The sequence below is a fragment of the Acomys russatus genome, chromosome 24 (genome assembly GCF_903995435.1).
Source record: "Acomys russatus chromosome 24, mAcoRus1.1, whole genome shotgun sequence".
NCBI lineage: Eukaryota > Metazoa > Chordata > Mammalia > Rodentia > Muridae > Acomys > Acomys russatus.
In genome coordinates, this window is record NC_067160.1 from 59,017,111 (window position 1) to 59,033,983 (window position 16,873).

The following is a 16,873-nucleotide window of genomic DNA, read 5'->3' on the forward strand; positions in this document are numbered from 1 at the left end:
GTGGGGACACCCCATTGCCACACATTGCCCTGGGAGTTTTGTGGGAAGCACTGTACACTGATGTTAGGATTAGTCTGAGGGAGAAAGAAAACCAAGGTTCTGTGTGCCACCAGCCAGGAGAGGACCAGTGCAGGCTGCAGGCCCAGGTGGGATGGTTGCCATCCACAGACATGCCCAGTAACAGCTGGCTTTTGAATGAAAGTAGTCCTTAGATGTCCCTGCCTTAAGTGTGGGGAGGGGCTCTGTGATTTCCTCTTCCTACTTGATGTCAAGTAGGACTCAGATCTTCCTGCTTTGGCTCATCCTTGGATCCCAGCATCATGGGCAGACAGGGTGGCTGGGTTGACACTGATTGTGCAGGTCTGTTTGCCTAGTGCATGGCTGGCTGCCAGTTACATGCATCCAATGACCTTCCTGTCAACCTGAGTTCTGGTATTTTCTTTCAGGATGACCTATCCCCAGGCAAAGGTGTTAACACCCAGGTGAGTAGATTGAGTCACTGCATGTGCAGTGCCTGGGTCCTGAATGCACTAAAGGGTGATTTCCTTGTACTGGGAGAATAGTTCAGAGCACACCTGAGGCTCTGAGTCAGGCTCTGAGTCAGCACTGGAAACAGCAAAACTCAGAGAAAACCAAAGACCTGATTATAGTTCTCACTTACCTTGCTCAGCCAATGCTTTCAAAACTTAGAGTTGTCTGATTCAGTCTGGAGCCCCAGAGCATCTTCTCCATCTCCTCTTGAATTTGGGCCTCAGATCCTTGTTTCCAGTCTCTGTCATCAGGGCCTTTTAGAGCTGTGGTGGGTGTGGTGGTAGTAAAGTCAATGGCTTTTTATGGCTGGGGGTGGGAGTAGTCACTAAGCTGCTTCTAATTGGACCAGGCCCTGGTGATCAGCTCTGGGGTCATCTGCGGGTGTGGCATCTGAGAAGGCCTTCTGCAGGCACGTTGGGTCATGTGCTCCCCTGGCTCTCTCCCCGTGCAGTAGGAAGGATGTTCTTGTCTTGGCTCCTTGGCTGGCTCCCATCATCTGGGAGGGGACCTTCAACATCGATATTCTCAATGAGCAGTTCAGGCTTCAGAACACCACGATTGGACTGACCGTGTTTGCCATCAAAAAGTAAGCAGAGGGGGCTGGAGAGACGCCCAGTGAGTGGGTAAAGCACTTGCTTCAGGGCATGGGGACCTGACTTTGATCCCTAACACCCATGTAAATGCTGGGCATGGTGGCATGTGCCTGTAACCCCAGCACTGTGGGTAGAGGGGACAGACAAGGGGATCCAGGCAGCTTGCAGGACAAGCTAGCTGAACAGTGAGCTTCAGAGTAAATGGAAGGACCGTGTCTGAAGAACAAAACAGATGAATGGCAGAAGACAGCCAAAGTCAGCTTCTGCCCCTCACACATGCCCTTCACACATGCCCCTCACACATGCCCTTCACACATGTGCTTCACACATGCCCTTCACACATGCCCTTCACATACCCTTTACACATGTCCTTCACACATGCCCTTCACACATGCCCTTCACACATGCCCCTCACACATGCCCTTCACACATGCCCTTCACACATGCCCTTCACACATGCCCTTCACACATACCCTTCACACATGCCCTTCACATACCCTTTACACATGTCCTTCACACATGCCCTTTACACATGCCCTTCACACATGCCCCTCACACATGCCCTTCACACATGCCCCTCACACATGCCCTTCACACATGCCCTTCACACATGCCCTTCACACATGCCCCTCACACATGCCCTTCACACATGCCCCTCACACATGCCCTTCACACATGCCCCTCACACATGCCCTTCACACATGCCCTTCACACATGCCCTTCACACATGCCCCTCACACATGCCCTTCACACATGCCCTTCACACATGCACACAGGAAAGCAAACATGTATATGTACAATACGTGAGCATACACATGCACATATACACACACGGTGGTTCAGGTGCAGGCATGCAGGCATACCGAGCTTCATGCTTGTATTCAGGATGCAGTGGGGGATGGGGCTTGTCTGTCACCTTCCTGAGCTGTGGTGGCCTCACAGGTGAATGAACCCAGCTCTGCCTCCTCCCAGAGCCCCAGGCAGCCTGTTCCTCCCACTCAGCAGGTACCATTGGCATCCCTCTGCACACACTTGAGGTTGGCATCCTTGTCCCCAGGGCTGAAAGCAATGAACAGGATGCTAGCAGCACTGTGGCCACTGAGGTGTCCTCAGATGCAGGACAAGGTGGACAGGAAGGCTTGAGTGAAACATTTAACCTCAGCCCTGGGAGCCGTGCATAGTAGACCTGGGAAGCCCAAGATGCTGCATCGGGCTGACTCATGCCACAGAAATGAAACGTGTCCCGTGGGAGCCTGTGAGAAGCAGAACAGGGCAGCGTGACAGTGTGGAAGGCTGTGGGAGAAAGAGAGCAATTTGTGCTGCCCATGCTCATGAAGAGTGAGTGCTGAGTGAGGTCCAGGATAGATCTGAAGCCTTGGTACCAATCAGACTTGAGAGATTTGGGGTTTCAGCTTTAGGCATCTTGAAATATCTGCTGTTATAACATGTCCAGCCTGCAGGACAAATCGAATCAGGATTCACCTGAATGAGGGAGTGGGGATTGAAAGTGGAGTACAAAGATGTGAGAAATAACAAGTCAGGTCTGGAAATTTCTGATCAAGACTCTCTTTAATGCGGACAAGTAAGACTTTTATTTTATTTTATTAGTTTGTTCATATTACATCTCAATGGTTATACCATCCCTTGTATCCTCCCATTCCTTCCTCCTATTTTCCCCTTACTCCCCTCCCCTATGACTGTGACTGAGGGGGACCTCCTCCCCCTGTATATGCTCATAGGGTATCAAGTCTCTTCTTGGTAGCCTGCTATCCTTCTTCTGAATGCCACCAGGTCTCTCCATTCAGGGGCCATGGTCAAATATGAGGCACCAGAGTACATATAGTAAGGTCCATAGGATCTATTCTGATCCCTCTCTCCCTAGGTATCAGGCAAGAAGAACACAATAGCCACAGTAGCTTTCTGTAAGGACTTCTTTAATCCTCTGGGTGTCTCTCAGTAGGAAGTTCCCTAGTTCTTTCAAAGGTAAATAGTCTAAGGATGGCCTGGAACACAAAGACCTTGTCTGGCAAAGCTCAGCAACTAGAAGGTCACAGCGTGCAGCCTACGCATGGGATTTCTGACATGGCAGAATTTAGCACAGCTCCCCACATTGCTCCTGGGAGAAAAAGACTTCAGAGGAACAAGACACAAGCACCAGTTATCTGGATGCTTCTGGGTACATGAGCAAGAGCCCTGCCAGGTGTAGGTAGGTGCATTGAAGTAGGGACTTGGCATATTTGCCAGGTGATGGAGCCCTGTTCTTATGGTGGGGGCACATGGAGGACCAACATCAAGGGGGACAGCAATCTGAAGTAGGTGAGAACCTCTTGGGCTCCGCAATGACATAGAATCTGGGTCATGAGCTTTTTTCCCTTGGACCTTAGGGTCTTGGTTTAGGCTTGCCCTTCTTTCTCGGGTGCCTGTCTCCCACTCCCATCCTACCTTGTGGGAATGATTTATGTTTTGGTGCAGTTTCTGGGAGAATGACGTTTAGGGATTAAATGAGTTTCCAAGTGCTTTGCCCACCTGCACTTTGAAGTCTCTGAGGAAGAAGGTCTGGAGTATAGAGGTCCTTTGTTTTTCTGAGACTGATCCCTGGAGAGTGCCACAAAGGAGGGGGGTGAGGGAAGTACCATGGCCTTGAGGATCCATCCAGTTACACAGGGTTTATAAAGTGGGGCCTTATGAGCGCAGGTCTCCTCAGGGATGGAGCTGTCATTACTGAAGGGAAGGAGATAGACTTAAGGAGAGGTGGTCTGCTGAGGAGCTGCCCAGATAAGTGGTGACTGCAGAGGATTTGCTTGGAAGTCCAGGTACTTTCAGTCAGTGAGCAGGATTGTAGCCAAAGGAGAGTGAAGTGAGGTACAGCCTTTGGGACAGCTGTAAAGTGGGAGTACCAAGCCTCTAGGTAGTGATGGTTTCTACATCCTGCTAAGTCATGTTCAAGCTGTATTAGACCTCCCCTAACTCCTTTGTCTCCCCTCACAGGTATGTGGTGTTCCTGAAGCTGTTTCTGGAGACGGCAGAGCAGCACTTCATGGTGGGATACAATGTCACCTACTACGTCTTCACTGACCAGCCAGCTGATGTGCCACAGGTGCTCCTGGGGACAGGACGCAGGCTGGTGGTGCTACCTGTGCACAACTACACTCTCTGGCAGGATGTGTCCATGCACCGGATGGAGATGATCAGCCACTTCTCAGAGAGGCGCTTTCTTCATGAGGTGGACTACCTGGTGTGCACAGATGTAGACATGAAGTTCCGTGACCATGTAGGCGTGGAGATTCTCTCAGCACTCTTTGGCACCCTGCATCCTGGCTTCTATGGTAGTAGCCGAAAGGCCTTTACCTATGAGCGCCGACCAAAGTCACAAGCCTACATCCCCTGGGATGAGGGTGACTTTTACTATGCTGGGGGCTTCTTTGGGGGGTCAGTGGTGGAGGTGTACCATCTCACCAAGGCCTGCCATGAGGCTATGGTGGAGGACCAGGCCAATGGCATTGAGGCCGTGTGGCACGATGAGAGCCATCTGAACAAGTACCTGCTCTACCATAAGCCTACAAAGGTTCTATCCCCAGAGTATGTGTGGGACCAGCAGCTGCTGGGATGGCCATCCATCATGAGGAAGCTGAGATATGTGGCCGTGCCCAAGAACCATCAGGCAATCAGGAACTGATATCTGAATCCCTATTGGAGAAGCCAGGCCTAAATACCCAGAGGAACTCCAGGCTGTGTTGGAGCAGGAAGGACTTGAGAGACATTGCCAAACGTTACACCCTACCACACCCAGAACCACTTGGCTTACCACACACTTCCTCTGTTAGGGTGGCAGCCATCTTCAGCTCCCACTGTGTCCCTAAGTTCCTTGTATTCAGTCATATTGTAGACAGAGACTTCAGAGCATGGGAGAAACTCTGTCATGCAGTTACCTGAGGGCCTGTCCACCTTCACTCATGCTTGTCCCTTCCTCTGCTGGTAGGTTTGACAGAGGGTCATTGCCCTTAGGTGCAGGCAGGAGGGCATTGAGAGTCATTCTGCAGCACACAGAGGTGCTTAGCTGCTGTTTGGACCATTGGGGCCTTTACCACCCTGTGCCCATCACCTCTGCTCATTTTTGGTTTATTTGGAAGCAGGTAGTTATCCATTCCTGGGCATGCTGTCACTGAGGTGCATTCCCCGTCTGGACTCTATCTTAGAGACACATACTGACTGAAATTGCTGAGTGTTAGGTCCACCACATTATTTTTATAGTCTAGTTTTCATTGAAGATTTCCAACATAAAGGGATGATACTTTTTCCTTTGTAGTTTTTGGGCTCTGACTCAGTTCCCAGCTTCAAATTTTATATGTTTGGGTGTTAGGTTTGCATATTGCTGCTTTTTTTTTTATTGGCACAGCATCTTTGGTACTGCAAATAGTTTCAGCCTTACTATATGGCTATGGATGGCCTTGAACTCCCCATCCTCCTGCCTCTGCCTCCCGAGTGCTTAGATGATAAGCATTCATGAGACCTAGCTCTGATGTTCTTAATTTTGTTAAAACTCTATTTATTTTGTTTCAAAATGTTTTCTGTGTCCTGAAGACCTTTGTGCACGTAGTTCATTTTTCATTTCTTTCGCCGCAAGAATTTTTTTGTTTTCTGTGACAGGATTCCTATGTCTTTCTGGCTGGCATGGAATTTGGTATTAGAACCAAGAGGGACCAGGATTCAAAGAAATCTATACCCTCTGCCTGTTACCACACTTGGTCAGAATTTTTCCCTCTATCATAGGTGAGCAAGGTACCAACCACCAATATTCCATTAGCATCTTGAGATCTCATTATTTTTATTTATTTATTTTTATCTTATCTTTATTCTTTTTACTTTTTATTTATTAATTCATTCATATTACATCTCAATTGTTATCCCATGCCTTGTATTCTCCCATTCCTCCCTCCCTTCCGCTATCACCCTATTCACCTCCCCTATGACTGTGACTGAGGGGGACCTCCTCCCCTGTATATGCTCATAGGGTATCAAGTCTCTTCTTGGTAGCCTGCTATCCTTCCCCTGAGTGCTACCGGGCCTTCCCATCAAGGGGACATAATCAAATATGGGGCACCAGAGTTAATGTGAAAGTCAGTTACCACTTTTCACTCAACTGTGGAGAATGTCCTGTCCATTGGCTAGATCTGGATAGGGGTTTGATGTTTACTGCACATATTGTCCTTGGTTGGTGCCATAGTTTGAGCAGAACCCCTGGGCCTAGATCTCCAGAGATCTTATTTTTGTGCTGTTTGCCATGCCCTGGATACTCCTGTGGTCATTCAGCATCTGGTGGGTGGCATGGCTTCTGAGTCCAGTGGGCGGGTTCAGGTGCTGCTTACTTCCTGATGACAATGGATGAACCTCAAGATCAATGGTTCTGTTTCTCACAGGAATGCCTAGAGCATCTTAGGTCGAGGCACATATGATAGGCCAGGGTATGGGAAACAGTTTTCCATGGAGTGTTACAGTTTAGCTCTTTTCGAAAGAAATTGCTGGTATCAGATGGTAGTGGAGACTTGGGAGTTCCACAAGCTGGTGATGATACAGAAAGTGTTATAGCTCTTAGAGATGTAGATTGACTCTAGAAACTGGTCAGAGGGAAGGCAGGCCCAGTGGGCGCTTCCCTGAGCTAGGTGCTACAATGGAGCGGGCTTCAGGGCTGCCACAACAGCTTCACCAGCACTCCCTGGTTGCCTTAACTGGCAGTCCAAGGCCCAGAAACCCAGTGTTGATTCTTCCCTAGAATAAATGGAGTCTGGGATGGGCATCATGAAGGAACTGAGTGAGCATGACATAGCAAGCTAGCCTACATTTATTTTCATGAACCAGGGATTTATAAAACTTGGGTACGGGGGAGATGTTTGAGGATGAATGTGTCTGATTCACAAGGGCTAGGGATGCACGAACACTTCATTTACATGCAGTCTTTTTATTTTGCATTTTAATTTTTAATTAATTTGATAAACTAATCTCAGCATTTCACAGAAGGGAAACTAATTAAAATTTTAAAATAAAAAATCCTAAGTACTATGGATTTTCTAAATTCTTTTCATTGTATTAACCTCCAAATGTATTTTTAAATATTTTTACATATACATTTATATTATTACACATATATAAAATAAACTACATACAGCAAACAGAACTACAGAACGATCAGGAAATACATTCATATTACATTCAAGTGTTTTGGCTCTTTGTATTTGGCAACCTTGAAGAAAATGTTTTCCTATCTCAGTGAGTCTAAAATTCTGAGTGTAACTCAATATCTATCATTTCTCATTACTATCAAGTTAAAACATCTATGTAAACCTAAAACCATATTAACCCCTAAACAACTAAGATTAATTGTGAAACTAAATCATTTGGTCCCTAACCCCATCAGAGACCTGAGAAGGAGTAAAATTAATTCCTGAGTAAATAGGGAGTGCAGCTTAGCAGCTTCAAAAAGATGACAGAGACAGTTTGTTGCCTGGAGAGTCACCCATAACTCTCTAAAACACTGGAGCATCATCTACTTCCTTCTGGCCCAGTATATCTGACAGACGTATTTGTGAGGCAGGAACTATTGAGGACATGCTTTCTCTGTCTTGGCAGAGTCTGGCCATCGACTCTGCCTACATCCAAGCTGCTAAGATTTAGTCAGGATTCTGTTAGTGGTCGAAACAAGGCCATTTTCCCAGTGGCTTGTTTGCCATATTTCATCATCATCTTTGAGGTAGGCTGGGTGTTGCCAGGAGTTAACCTGTCTTGTTGTCAAAGAATCGTTAAAGCAATATAAACATCTTTAAATGCCATATTCTGTAGGACTCGGAGGGTTTTGAAGACCTTCTCTAAGTATTTTACTTTATCTGTTGGTAGAATCACACATATCTGCTACATCTAGGATGTATATTCTTCTGATATAAATAGACTAGTAATTGAAATGACCTTGATTTGATCAGTTAGCAATTAACTTGTCTAACTTACTTATCCTAAACAGCCTGCAGTAGGATTTTCAAAGTATTGGAGGTAAAGTTTGTATTCTACTTGAGTAATGTGGGTACAATACCTCAAATTAGAAGATATGTATATTGAAGAATAATCTTAAATTAGAATTCTGTATCAATGAATCAAAATTAAATTTATCTTACATCAATATTCAAGTTTCTATATCAATGAATTAAAAATAGCTTTGTGGGCAGAGTTAAGGTCTTAAGTTGACAAGTCAACTCAATAATTTACTTTTTGCCCTATCATTCCTATATATTTCTATTTACCTTTTAATTTTCAGCTCCTATCTTGAAGCCTGAGAAGAAAAGTTAAAGGAAAAGAGAGACATCCCTGAGTCCAATATTGTTTTTCCTCTGGATAAGACCAAGAGTAACTTATAACCAATTCCCAATGAAAATAAAAATCTAAAGCCCAAGAAAGCAACCAAAAGCCTACCTAACCCCCTTAAGGGAAATTAGATGTAGTTCTCTTTGGGTTTCTTTCAAATGATTTGGGATGAATAAACATTTGTATAGGACCAAAAAAACTTGGGGCAGATTGTTAAACAAGATAGAAATATCCTTTGTGATCCAGCTTCTAAATGCTTAGAACTTCAAGACTTAATAAAAGTCTTGTGTGTGATAGTCTGAAATGCTGTACTAATTGGGACCAGAAGCTCTCTTCAAAACTGTCTTGGGAGCTGTCCTGTTCTGATGGAAAACAGCAACTAAAGCCCTTGGTGATGGAACATGAAGGATGTAAGATGTCAGCATCAAGCATGCTGAGAGGAATGAATCCTGTCAGGTCTGGTCCAGTTTCAAAGTCCTCTTCTTTTGTTCTGAAAACATATACTTTGTCACAAGCATTAGACCATGCTAAAATTTTAAGAGCATGAGGTGTACAAGGTGCACACAACAACTAAGGCTAATTCTCTGCTCTTTGCATGAGCAGAAGAAAGACATCTGTAGATCTTTATTCATGCCATACAAAGAATGGCATCTAGTCATAAGTCACATGTATTTTGTAACCAATAAGAAGCACTGACTACACATAGACATTCATGTCTCAGCCAATCTCAGAGCTATTCCCATGTAGTGGGATTAGGAATATAAATTACCTGCTTCTTCTGCCGTTTTTTTTAAACATCTTGATTGTAGTCCCCTCCCTCATCACCTCCTGGTCCCACTCTCCCACCCTCATACCGTCTCCCTTCCTCCCTTACCTCCTTTCCCTCCACCCACTAGCCCTCAGAAAGGGGGTCCCTTCTCCCCTAATGTGTGATTTAAGTTCATGAGGTCTTACCTGTACCACTTATATCCTCTTCCTCTGTGTTCTGAAAAGTCCACCCAGTCCAGTGGAAGTGATCCATATTGGGGTACCAAAGTCCATGTCAGAAGTAGTCCCTACTCCCCACATTGTGAGACACAGAGGGTGACTGTGCTGCCTACGCACTACAACTGAGTTGAGTGTAATGGTCCTCAACATGCATGGTCCTTGGTAGGTGCATCAGTCTCCGCAGCAACCCTCTCCTCTGTCCAAAATTTTAAGTGTATATTTTATTTATTATAATTTATTCATCTTACCTCCTGATTGTTATTCCACCTGTCTTATCTTCTCCTTGAAACTCTTCCTCCCTCTTCTACTTATTTCCCTCCCCTAGACCTCTGGGAACAGCCTATCCTCAGAGTAGTCTGCACCCCTTCCACTGTGTGCCCACTAGGCCAGCTTGCAAAGGAACAATGGCCAAGTAGTGGTCTCCTGAGTGCATGTCAGAGGTTCAGCAGCAGTCCCTCCTTTCCACCCATGTGGAGAATCCACAGTTTATTGGCTACATCTTTAAGAAGGGTCTTTGTTATTTGCATGCATTGTCCTTGAGTGGAGCATCAGTTTGTGGAGACCCCCTTGTGCCTTGATCCACAGGCCTTGATGGTCTCCTTGTGGGGCTCTTACTCCCTCCTGGACCTTCCATTCCCCAACTCTTACCTACAACTCTTAGCACTCTGCCCAGTATCCAGATACTCCACTGGGTGGAGTCTCTCAGAGAACATCTATGTTGAGCTAAAATCCACTTATAAGTGAGTATATACCATGCGTGTCTTTTTATATTTGTGTTATCTCACTTAGGATGATCATTTCTTAGTCCATCCATTTGCCTGAAAATTTCAAGATTTCCTTGTTTTTAATAGCTGAGTAGTATTCCATTGTGTAGCCGTACCACAGTTTCTTTATCCATTCTTCAAGTGAGGGACATCTAGGTTGTTTCCAGATCCTGGTTATTATCGATAAGGCTGCTATGAACATAGTTGTGCAAATGTCCTTGTGTGGTGGAGCATCTTTAGGCTATATGCCCAGGAGTGGTATAGCTATATCCTGGGGTAGAAGTATTCCCATTTTTCTGAGAAAGCACCAGATTGATTTCCAAGGTGGTTGTACAACTTTGCACTCCCATCAGCAATGGAGGAGTGTTTCCCTTTCTCCACATCCTCACCAGCATGTGGTGTCACTTGAGCTATTGATCGTTGTCATTCTTATAGGTGCTAGTTGTTTTTATTTGCGCTTTACCTTATGACTAGGAATGTTGAGATTTTTAAGTGTTTTTAGCCATTTGATATTCCTCTGTTGAGAATTCTTTGTTTAGCCCTGTCCCCCATTTTTTTTCAATTGGATTATTTGGCTTGGTGGTGTTTATTTTCTTGAATTCTTTATGTATTTTAGATATTAGCCTTTTGTTGGATGTAGGGTTGGCAAAGATCTTTTCCTAATCTTTAGGCTGCTGCTTTGTTCTATTGACAGTGTTTTTTTGCCTTACAGAAGCTTTTCAGTGTCATGATGTCCCATTTATTATTTATTGAACTTAAAGCCTGAGATGTTGGTATTCTGTTCACAAAATTGTATCTTGTGCCAATGAGTTCTAGGCTTTCCCCCACTTTTTCTTCTAACAGATTTAGTGTGTCTGGTTTTATGTTGAGGTCTTTAATCCACTTGGAATTCAGTTTTGTACAGGGTGATAATTATTGATCTATTTGCATTTTTAAACAAGTAGACATCCAGTTAGACCAGCACAATTTGAGGAAGATTCTGTCTTTTTTCAATTGTATGGTTATGACTTCTATGTAAACAATCAAATGACCATAGGGATGTAGATTTATTTCTGGGCCTTCAATTCGATTCTATTGGTCAACTCACCTATTTCTATGCCAGCACCATACCATTTTTGTTGCTGTTGCTCTATAGTACAACTTAAACTTATTTTTCATCAATATACAAATTTAAAGGCTTCTCAAATATTCATGAGTTGCGATCTAAGGCCATTTTATTGTTCCTCTGCTGTGTGAAGATATCCTGGGTTTGTTGCAGTATAATACTTGGGTTCTGCTATTACTAGGTTCTTGTTCTTTGTGCTTTTGCATTGGCCTTTAGCCATCTGGTTGTCCCTGGTATTGGTTCCCTGGAGTTGCTGGCTTCTGGTAATGAGTGTAAGTTTGAGTTCCAGTAGATGGAGGGTGGAGGGGATCTGGTAAAGTTCACTGCCACTATGTTTGTTCTGCAGCTTGGTTGTGTCTGTATTTTCTAGGTGGCTGCCTATTGCCCCCAGGGGCCAAGACAGTGGATCTAGAGTCATGTGCACAGTGGGTGGGGTAGAATTCTCTGCTGCTAGGTTTTCTGGGAGGTCAGGGCAGGATAGGAACTGTGGTCCATGGGTGTCTCACCTGTCTTTCTCAGGTGGCCACCAAAGGCTTCCAGGGGTGAGGGTTGTGGTCCTAGAGTGCAGTGACTACATTATTTGTGAGTATTGTGAAAGGTGTTGTTTCCCTAATTTCTGTCTCATCCTTTTTTGTCATTTGTATACATGAAGGTACCGAATTTTATCAGTTAAACTTGTTTCCAGCCACTTTGATGAAGTTTTTTCTCAGTTGTAGGTGTTACCAGGTAAAATTTTTGGTCATATAAGTATACTATCATATTATCTTCAAATAATGATATTTTTACTTCTTCCTTTCCAATTTGTATCCTCTTGATCTCCTTTGGTTGTCTTATTGCTATAGCTAGAACTTCGAGTACTATCTTGAATAGATATGGAGAGAGCAGACAGCCTTGTCATGCTCCTGATTTCAGTGAAAATGTTTAAGTTTCTCTCCATTTAATGTGAGGTTGGCTATTGACTTGCTATATGGTGCCTTTACTGTGTTTAGGTATGTGCATTGTATCCATGGTCTCTCCAAGGCTTTAAACTTGAAGGGATGTTGGATTTTGTTGGAGGATTTTTCTGCATCTTGTCAGATGATCATGTGCATTCTTTCTTTCAATTTGTTTATATGGTAGATTATATTGATTTTTAAAAATAATAATGAATTATCCCTGCACTTGGGTTGGAGACTTGATCATGGTAGATAATACCTTTGATGTGTCCAGGGTTTTGATTTGCAAGTATTTTAACAAGTACTTTTGCATCGATGTTCCTAAGATAGATTGGTCTGAAGTTTCTTTTCTTTGTTGAATCTCTGTGTGGTTTAGGTATCACGGTGACTGTGGCCTCATAGAATAAGTTTTGGAATGATCCTTCTGTTTTTATTTTATGGAATTGTTTGAGGAGTATTGATTTCATCTATGGTGGTTTGATAGGATACAAGAAGTTATGTCAATTTTCTTTTATCTGTTGAGGTTTGCTTTGTGGCCCACTATGTTCATTTTCATGTTTCTCAGTTTAGTTACGGTATTAAGGGGCCAGCCCAACAGTGATCTCAGGGAAATGTGTGGCTCCTTGTGGAATACAGCCTAGTGAAGCTTGGGAGGCTGGGTCAGGGTGGCTTGTGCATGGGACAGGGTGACTGTGAGGTAGATAGAAGTACATCTGGGTATGTAGCCATTTTAGTAAGTGCCACATGCATTGATTAAGTTGTGGTGCTCCAGAGAAGTGTGTATTATTCTGGTAAAATCAGAGTTGTGTGTCTGATCACAGAGTGTGAGAGCACACCATGACTGTACTGGGGCTGGAATGAATAGGTGCTCAGGATCACAGGTAATGACTGACTTCTTCCTCTTTTCCACTGAAAACTAAACAACATGTCATGTTTGTACAATTCTATTCCACGGGCCTCCAAATTACATATCTCAAGAATATAACTTCTTGGGATCCAAGATGGTGGAGCAGAATGCACACCTTGTTTGATCATAACGACAGCAGCGCCTGTAAAATAGCCTAAGAACTGACTGAGAAATACAAAATGCCAGTGCTGTTGATACCCAGGTGAGTGGGTGCAAACTGTACTGAAAATGGACAGGTCCTGCCTCAGGCCCTGCAGCAAATGCACAGAAACCTCCCCAGGTCCCTGCAGGCACAGTCACCTACTCCAAGGTCTATATTTATTGCTTGCTGGTCACTAGAAGCCCACTCTTCTCAAACTGTAAGACAAGAGTATGAAAACAAGGTAACCTTCCCCTGAAAGCCCCATCAACAAAGATAAAGTTAAAATCACCACTCAACCTGATAATAAACCACAAACCCATGTGACTCGAGGCCAGTGTAAGAACAGCAGCAGAACAGCCAGGGATCATAGCACCACTGGAGCCTAGCTGTCCTACTACAGCAAACATTGGATATTTCATCATAGTCAAACCAGAAGAAAATGACCTTAAATCCAGTCTTATGAGGATGATAGGGATTCTTAATTAGATATAGAAAAAAAAGTTCCCAGGAGATCCAAGGTGGCGGTGAGCAATGTGGAACGTGTTTAGAAGCTCCAGTAAACAATTTAGGGAATTGAACAGAACTCTGAACCAGGAACACTGAGGCCCCCACACCACTGGAGCAGGAGTGCTCCACGGTTCGAAGGGACCAGGGTGCAAATGACCTGTGTGCCACTGCACACAGGAGGAGCATTAATTTTCTCAGACCGGAGTGGCAATGGCAGCAGCGGCAGCGGCGATGGCAACAGCTGAAGTTTGCAGCTTGGAGCCATCCAGCAGAGGTTATTGGTGTGGCAGCTGGTGGGAGTTGCTGTGGGAGAGGGGACTCTGGGCAGGATTTGGTCCATACTACGTGGTTTGGGCTCCATGGCCCAAGCTCAACTTGGTGCACGGCTCATGCCCTGAGACCCAAACTGGACTCAGCATGCATTTTGGCCCCTGAGATGCTAGCCGAGCTCAGCGTGCAGTTCTGCCACAGAGACACTAGCTCAGCTTAGCTCAGTGTGCAGTTTCGGCCGAGACACTAGCTGAGCTCAGCGTGTAGTCCTGCTTTGGAAACACTAGCTCAGCTCAGCATGCCGTTCTGCCATTGAGATGCTAGCTCAGCTCAGCATGCAGTTCGACCCCTGAGACCCAAGCTCAGCTTAATTCCATTTCTGCTGCTGAGATGCAGGCTGAGATTGGCATGTAGTTTTGGCCCAGAGTCCCTAGCTGGACTTGCTGGGCAGGTTGGGCCGAGAGACTCTAGCTGAACTTTGTGTGTGGTCACAGCCCTGAGACTCTGGCTGGACTCTGTGCACAGTTTGGGCCCAGAGTCCTGGGCTGAGCTCAATGCATGGATTGGACCCAGAGTCCCTAGCTGAGCTCAGTGCATGGTTTGGGCCCAGTGTCCCTAGCTGAGCTCAGTGAATGGTTTGGGCCCAGTGTCCCTGGGTAGACTTGGCAGACATTTTGGGCCCTGAGACTCTAGCTGAGCTGGCAGGTAATTTGGCCCCAGGGAACCTAGCTGAGCTCACAGTGTGATTTGAGCCAGGAGTCCCTGGCTGGACTTGGCGGGCAGTCCCAGCCCTGAGATTCTGACTGGACTTGGTGGAAAGTTTGGGCCCTGAGACCCTAACTGAACTTGGTGAGCTCAATGTGTGCTTTGGGCCCACGACCCTGGTTGAACCCAGCACTAACTGGACTATGTGCATGGAATAGGCCCTGAGACCCATTTGGGCCCAGATACACAAACTGGACTCTGTGTGGATGGTTTGGGCCTGTGACACTAACCTGTACTCTGCAAGCGGTCTGGGTCTTGAAATGCTACCAGGAACGACAGACCAGGAGAGCCCCAAAGCTCCAGGACTAAGGAATTCTCAGAGAGACAAGTGGTAGAGTGGCCATCAGACCACCTCCACCTGACTTGCTTCAGTCCCTGGAGAGCTCCGGTACTACAAGGGACTCAGAAAGCTGTGGACACTTTGGCCTGACCCAATGCACATTCAGAGGCCCAGAACGATTGCAGGACGCACAGTACAGAGTAGCTGAGGATCACTGGCTGGGAGAGTCCAAAACGACAGGGCTAGCCTCCTGCCATCCACACTAGTGAAGCATCAGAGCTTCCGGCCTAGGAAAGTCATGAGGAAAGAGGTGAATCTACCATCAGACTCCCTCCACTCAACTCTGGAACCTATCCAACAAAAACAGAGACAGTAAGATGTCTAAAGGACAGCATAGAAGCATATGCAAAAAAGCCAAAACAATATGGCGTCTCCAGATTGCAGCTATCCCAAAGAAAACAACCTAGAAACACAAACACAATGGAAACACAAGAAAATGACCTCAAATCCTTAGTAATGAGGATGATAATGGAGGAAACAAATAAAATTCATAATCAAATGCAGGAAAGCACAGCCAAAGAAGTGGAAGACATAAAAGAAACATATGGAGTGGAACTCGAAAAATTGCAGGAAAATGCAAACAACCAGATGAAATAAATAAATAAAACGGTTCAAGCTCTGAAGACCTATAAAGAGGCAATGGAAGACACTCGAGAATATACAAACAATCAGATGAAAGAAATAAAAAAATCAGTTCAAGATCTGAAGATGAGAATGGATTCAATGATAAACACACAGACAGAAGAAAAACGAGAAAGTGGGACCTCAGAGAAGGAGGCGAGCAACACAGAGGTGAGCTTTTCTAACAAAAACCAAGAGATGGAAGAACGAATCTCAGGTCTGGAAGATAAAATCACAGGTCTTGAAGCAACCATTAAAGAAAATTCCAAATCTGGAAAAATTCTGACACAAAACATCCAAGAAATCAAGGACACCATGAAAAGAAGAAATCTGAGGATAATAGGCTTTGAAGAAAGAGAAGATATCAGACTCCAAGGCCCAGAAATTATTCTCAACAAAATCATAGAAGAAAATTTCCCCAATCTAAAGAAAGAGATGCCTATAAACATACAAGAGGCTTACAGAACACCAAAGAGAATTGACCACAAAATAAAAACTGCCCAACACATAATAATCAAAACACAAAACATACAAAATTAAAAAAAATATTAAAAGCTGCAAGGGAAAAGGGCCAAATAACATTTAATGGCAAAACTATCAGAATTACACCCGACTTTTCAGCAGAGACCATAAAAGCCAGAAGGGCCTGGACAGAGATCCTGCAAACCCTAAGAGACCACAGATGCCAGGCCAGGCTACTTTACCCAGCAAAACTATCAATAACCATTGATGGAGAAAACAAAATATTCTATGACAAAAACAAATTCAAACAGTACCTATCCACAAATCCAGCTTTACAGAAGGTACTAGAAGGAAAACTCCATCCCAAAGGGTCAAGCTACAACCAAAACTACTCAGGAAATAGATAACTATATCATGGCAAAAACACAACTACACAAACGCTCGACTGGAACCAACACCAAAATTAAGACTCTTAACAGTCACTGGTCATTAATATCTCTCAACGTCAATGGCCTCAATTCTCCAATAAAAAGACACAGACTAACTGAATGGGTGCATAAAAAATATCCATCATTCTTCTGCATTCAAGAAACACAT

At 44.7% G+C, this 16,873-nt stretch overlaps 1 protein-coding gene across 1 annotated transcript in view; it reads left to right on the top strand.

Annotated features, from left to right (window-relative positions):
- The first annotated feature begins 447 nt into the window (after positions 1-447).
- The window catches only part of LOC127207037 (histo-blood group ABO system transferase 2-like), a 64,374-nt gene continuing 47,948 nt past the window's right edge, over positions 448-16,873 (top strand). Inside the window, exons 1-3 of the mRNA XM_051166324.1 lie at positions 448-482; positions 983-1,117; positions 4,113-4,347. Of these exons, the coding sequence (XP_051022281.1) occupies positions 448-482; positions 983-1,117; positions 4,113-4,347 (405 nt within the window). The remainder of the gene's footprint in view (positions 483-982; positions 1,118-4,112; positions 4,348-16,873) is intronic.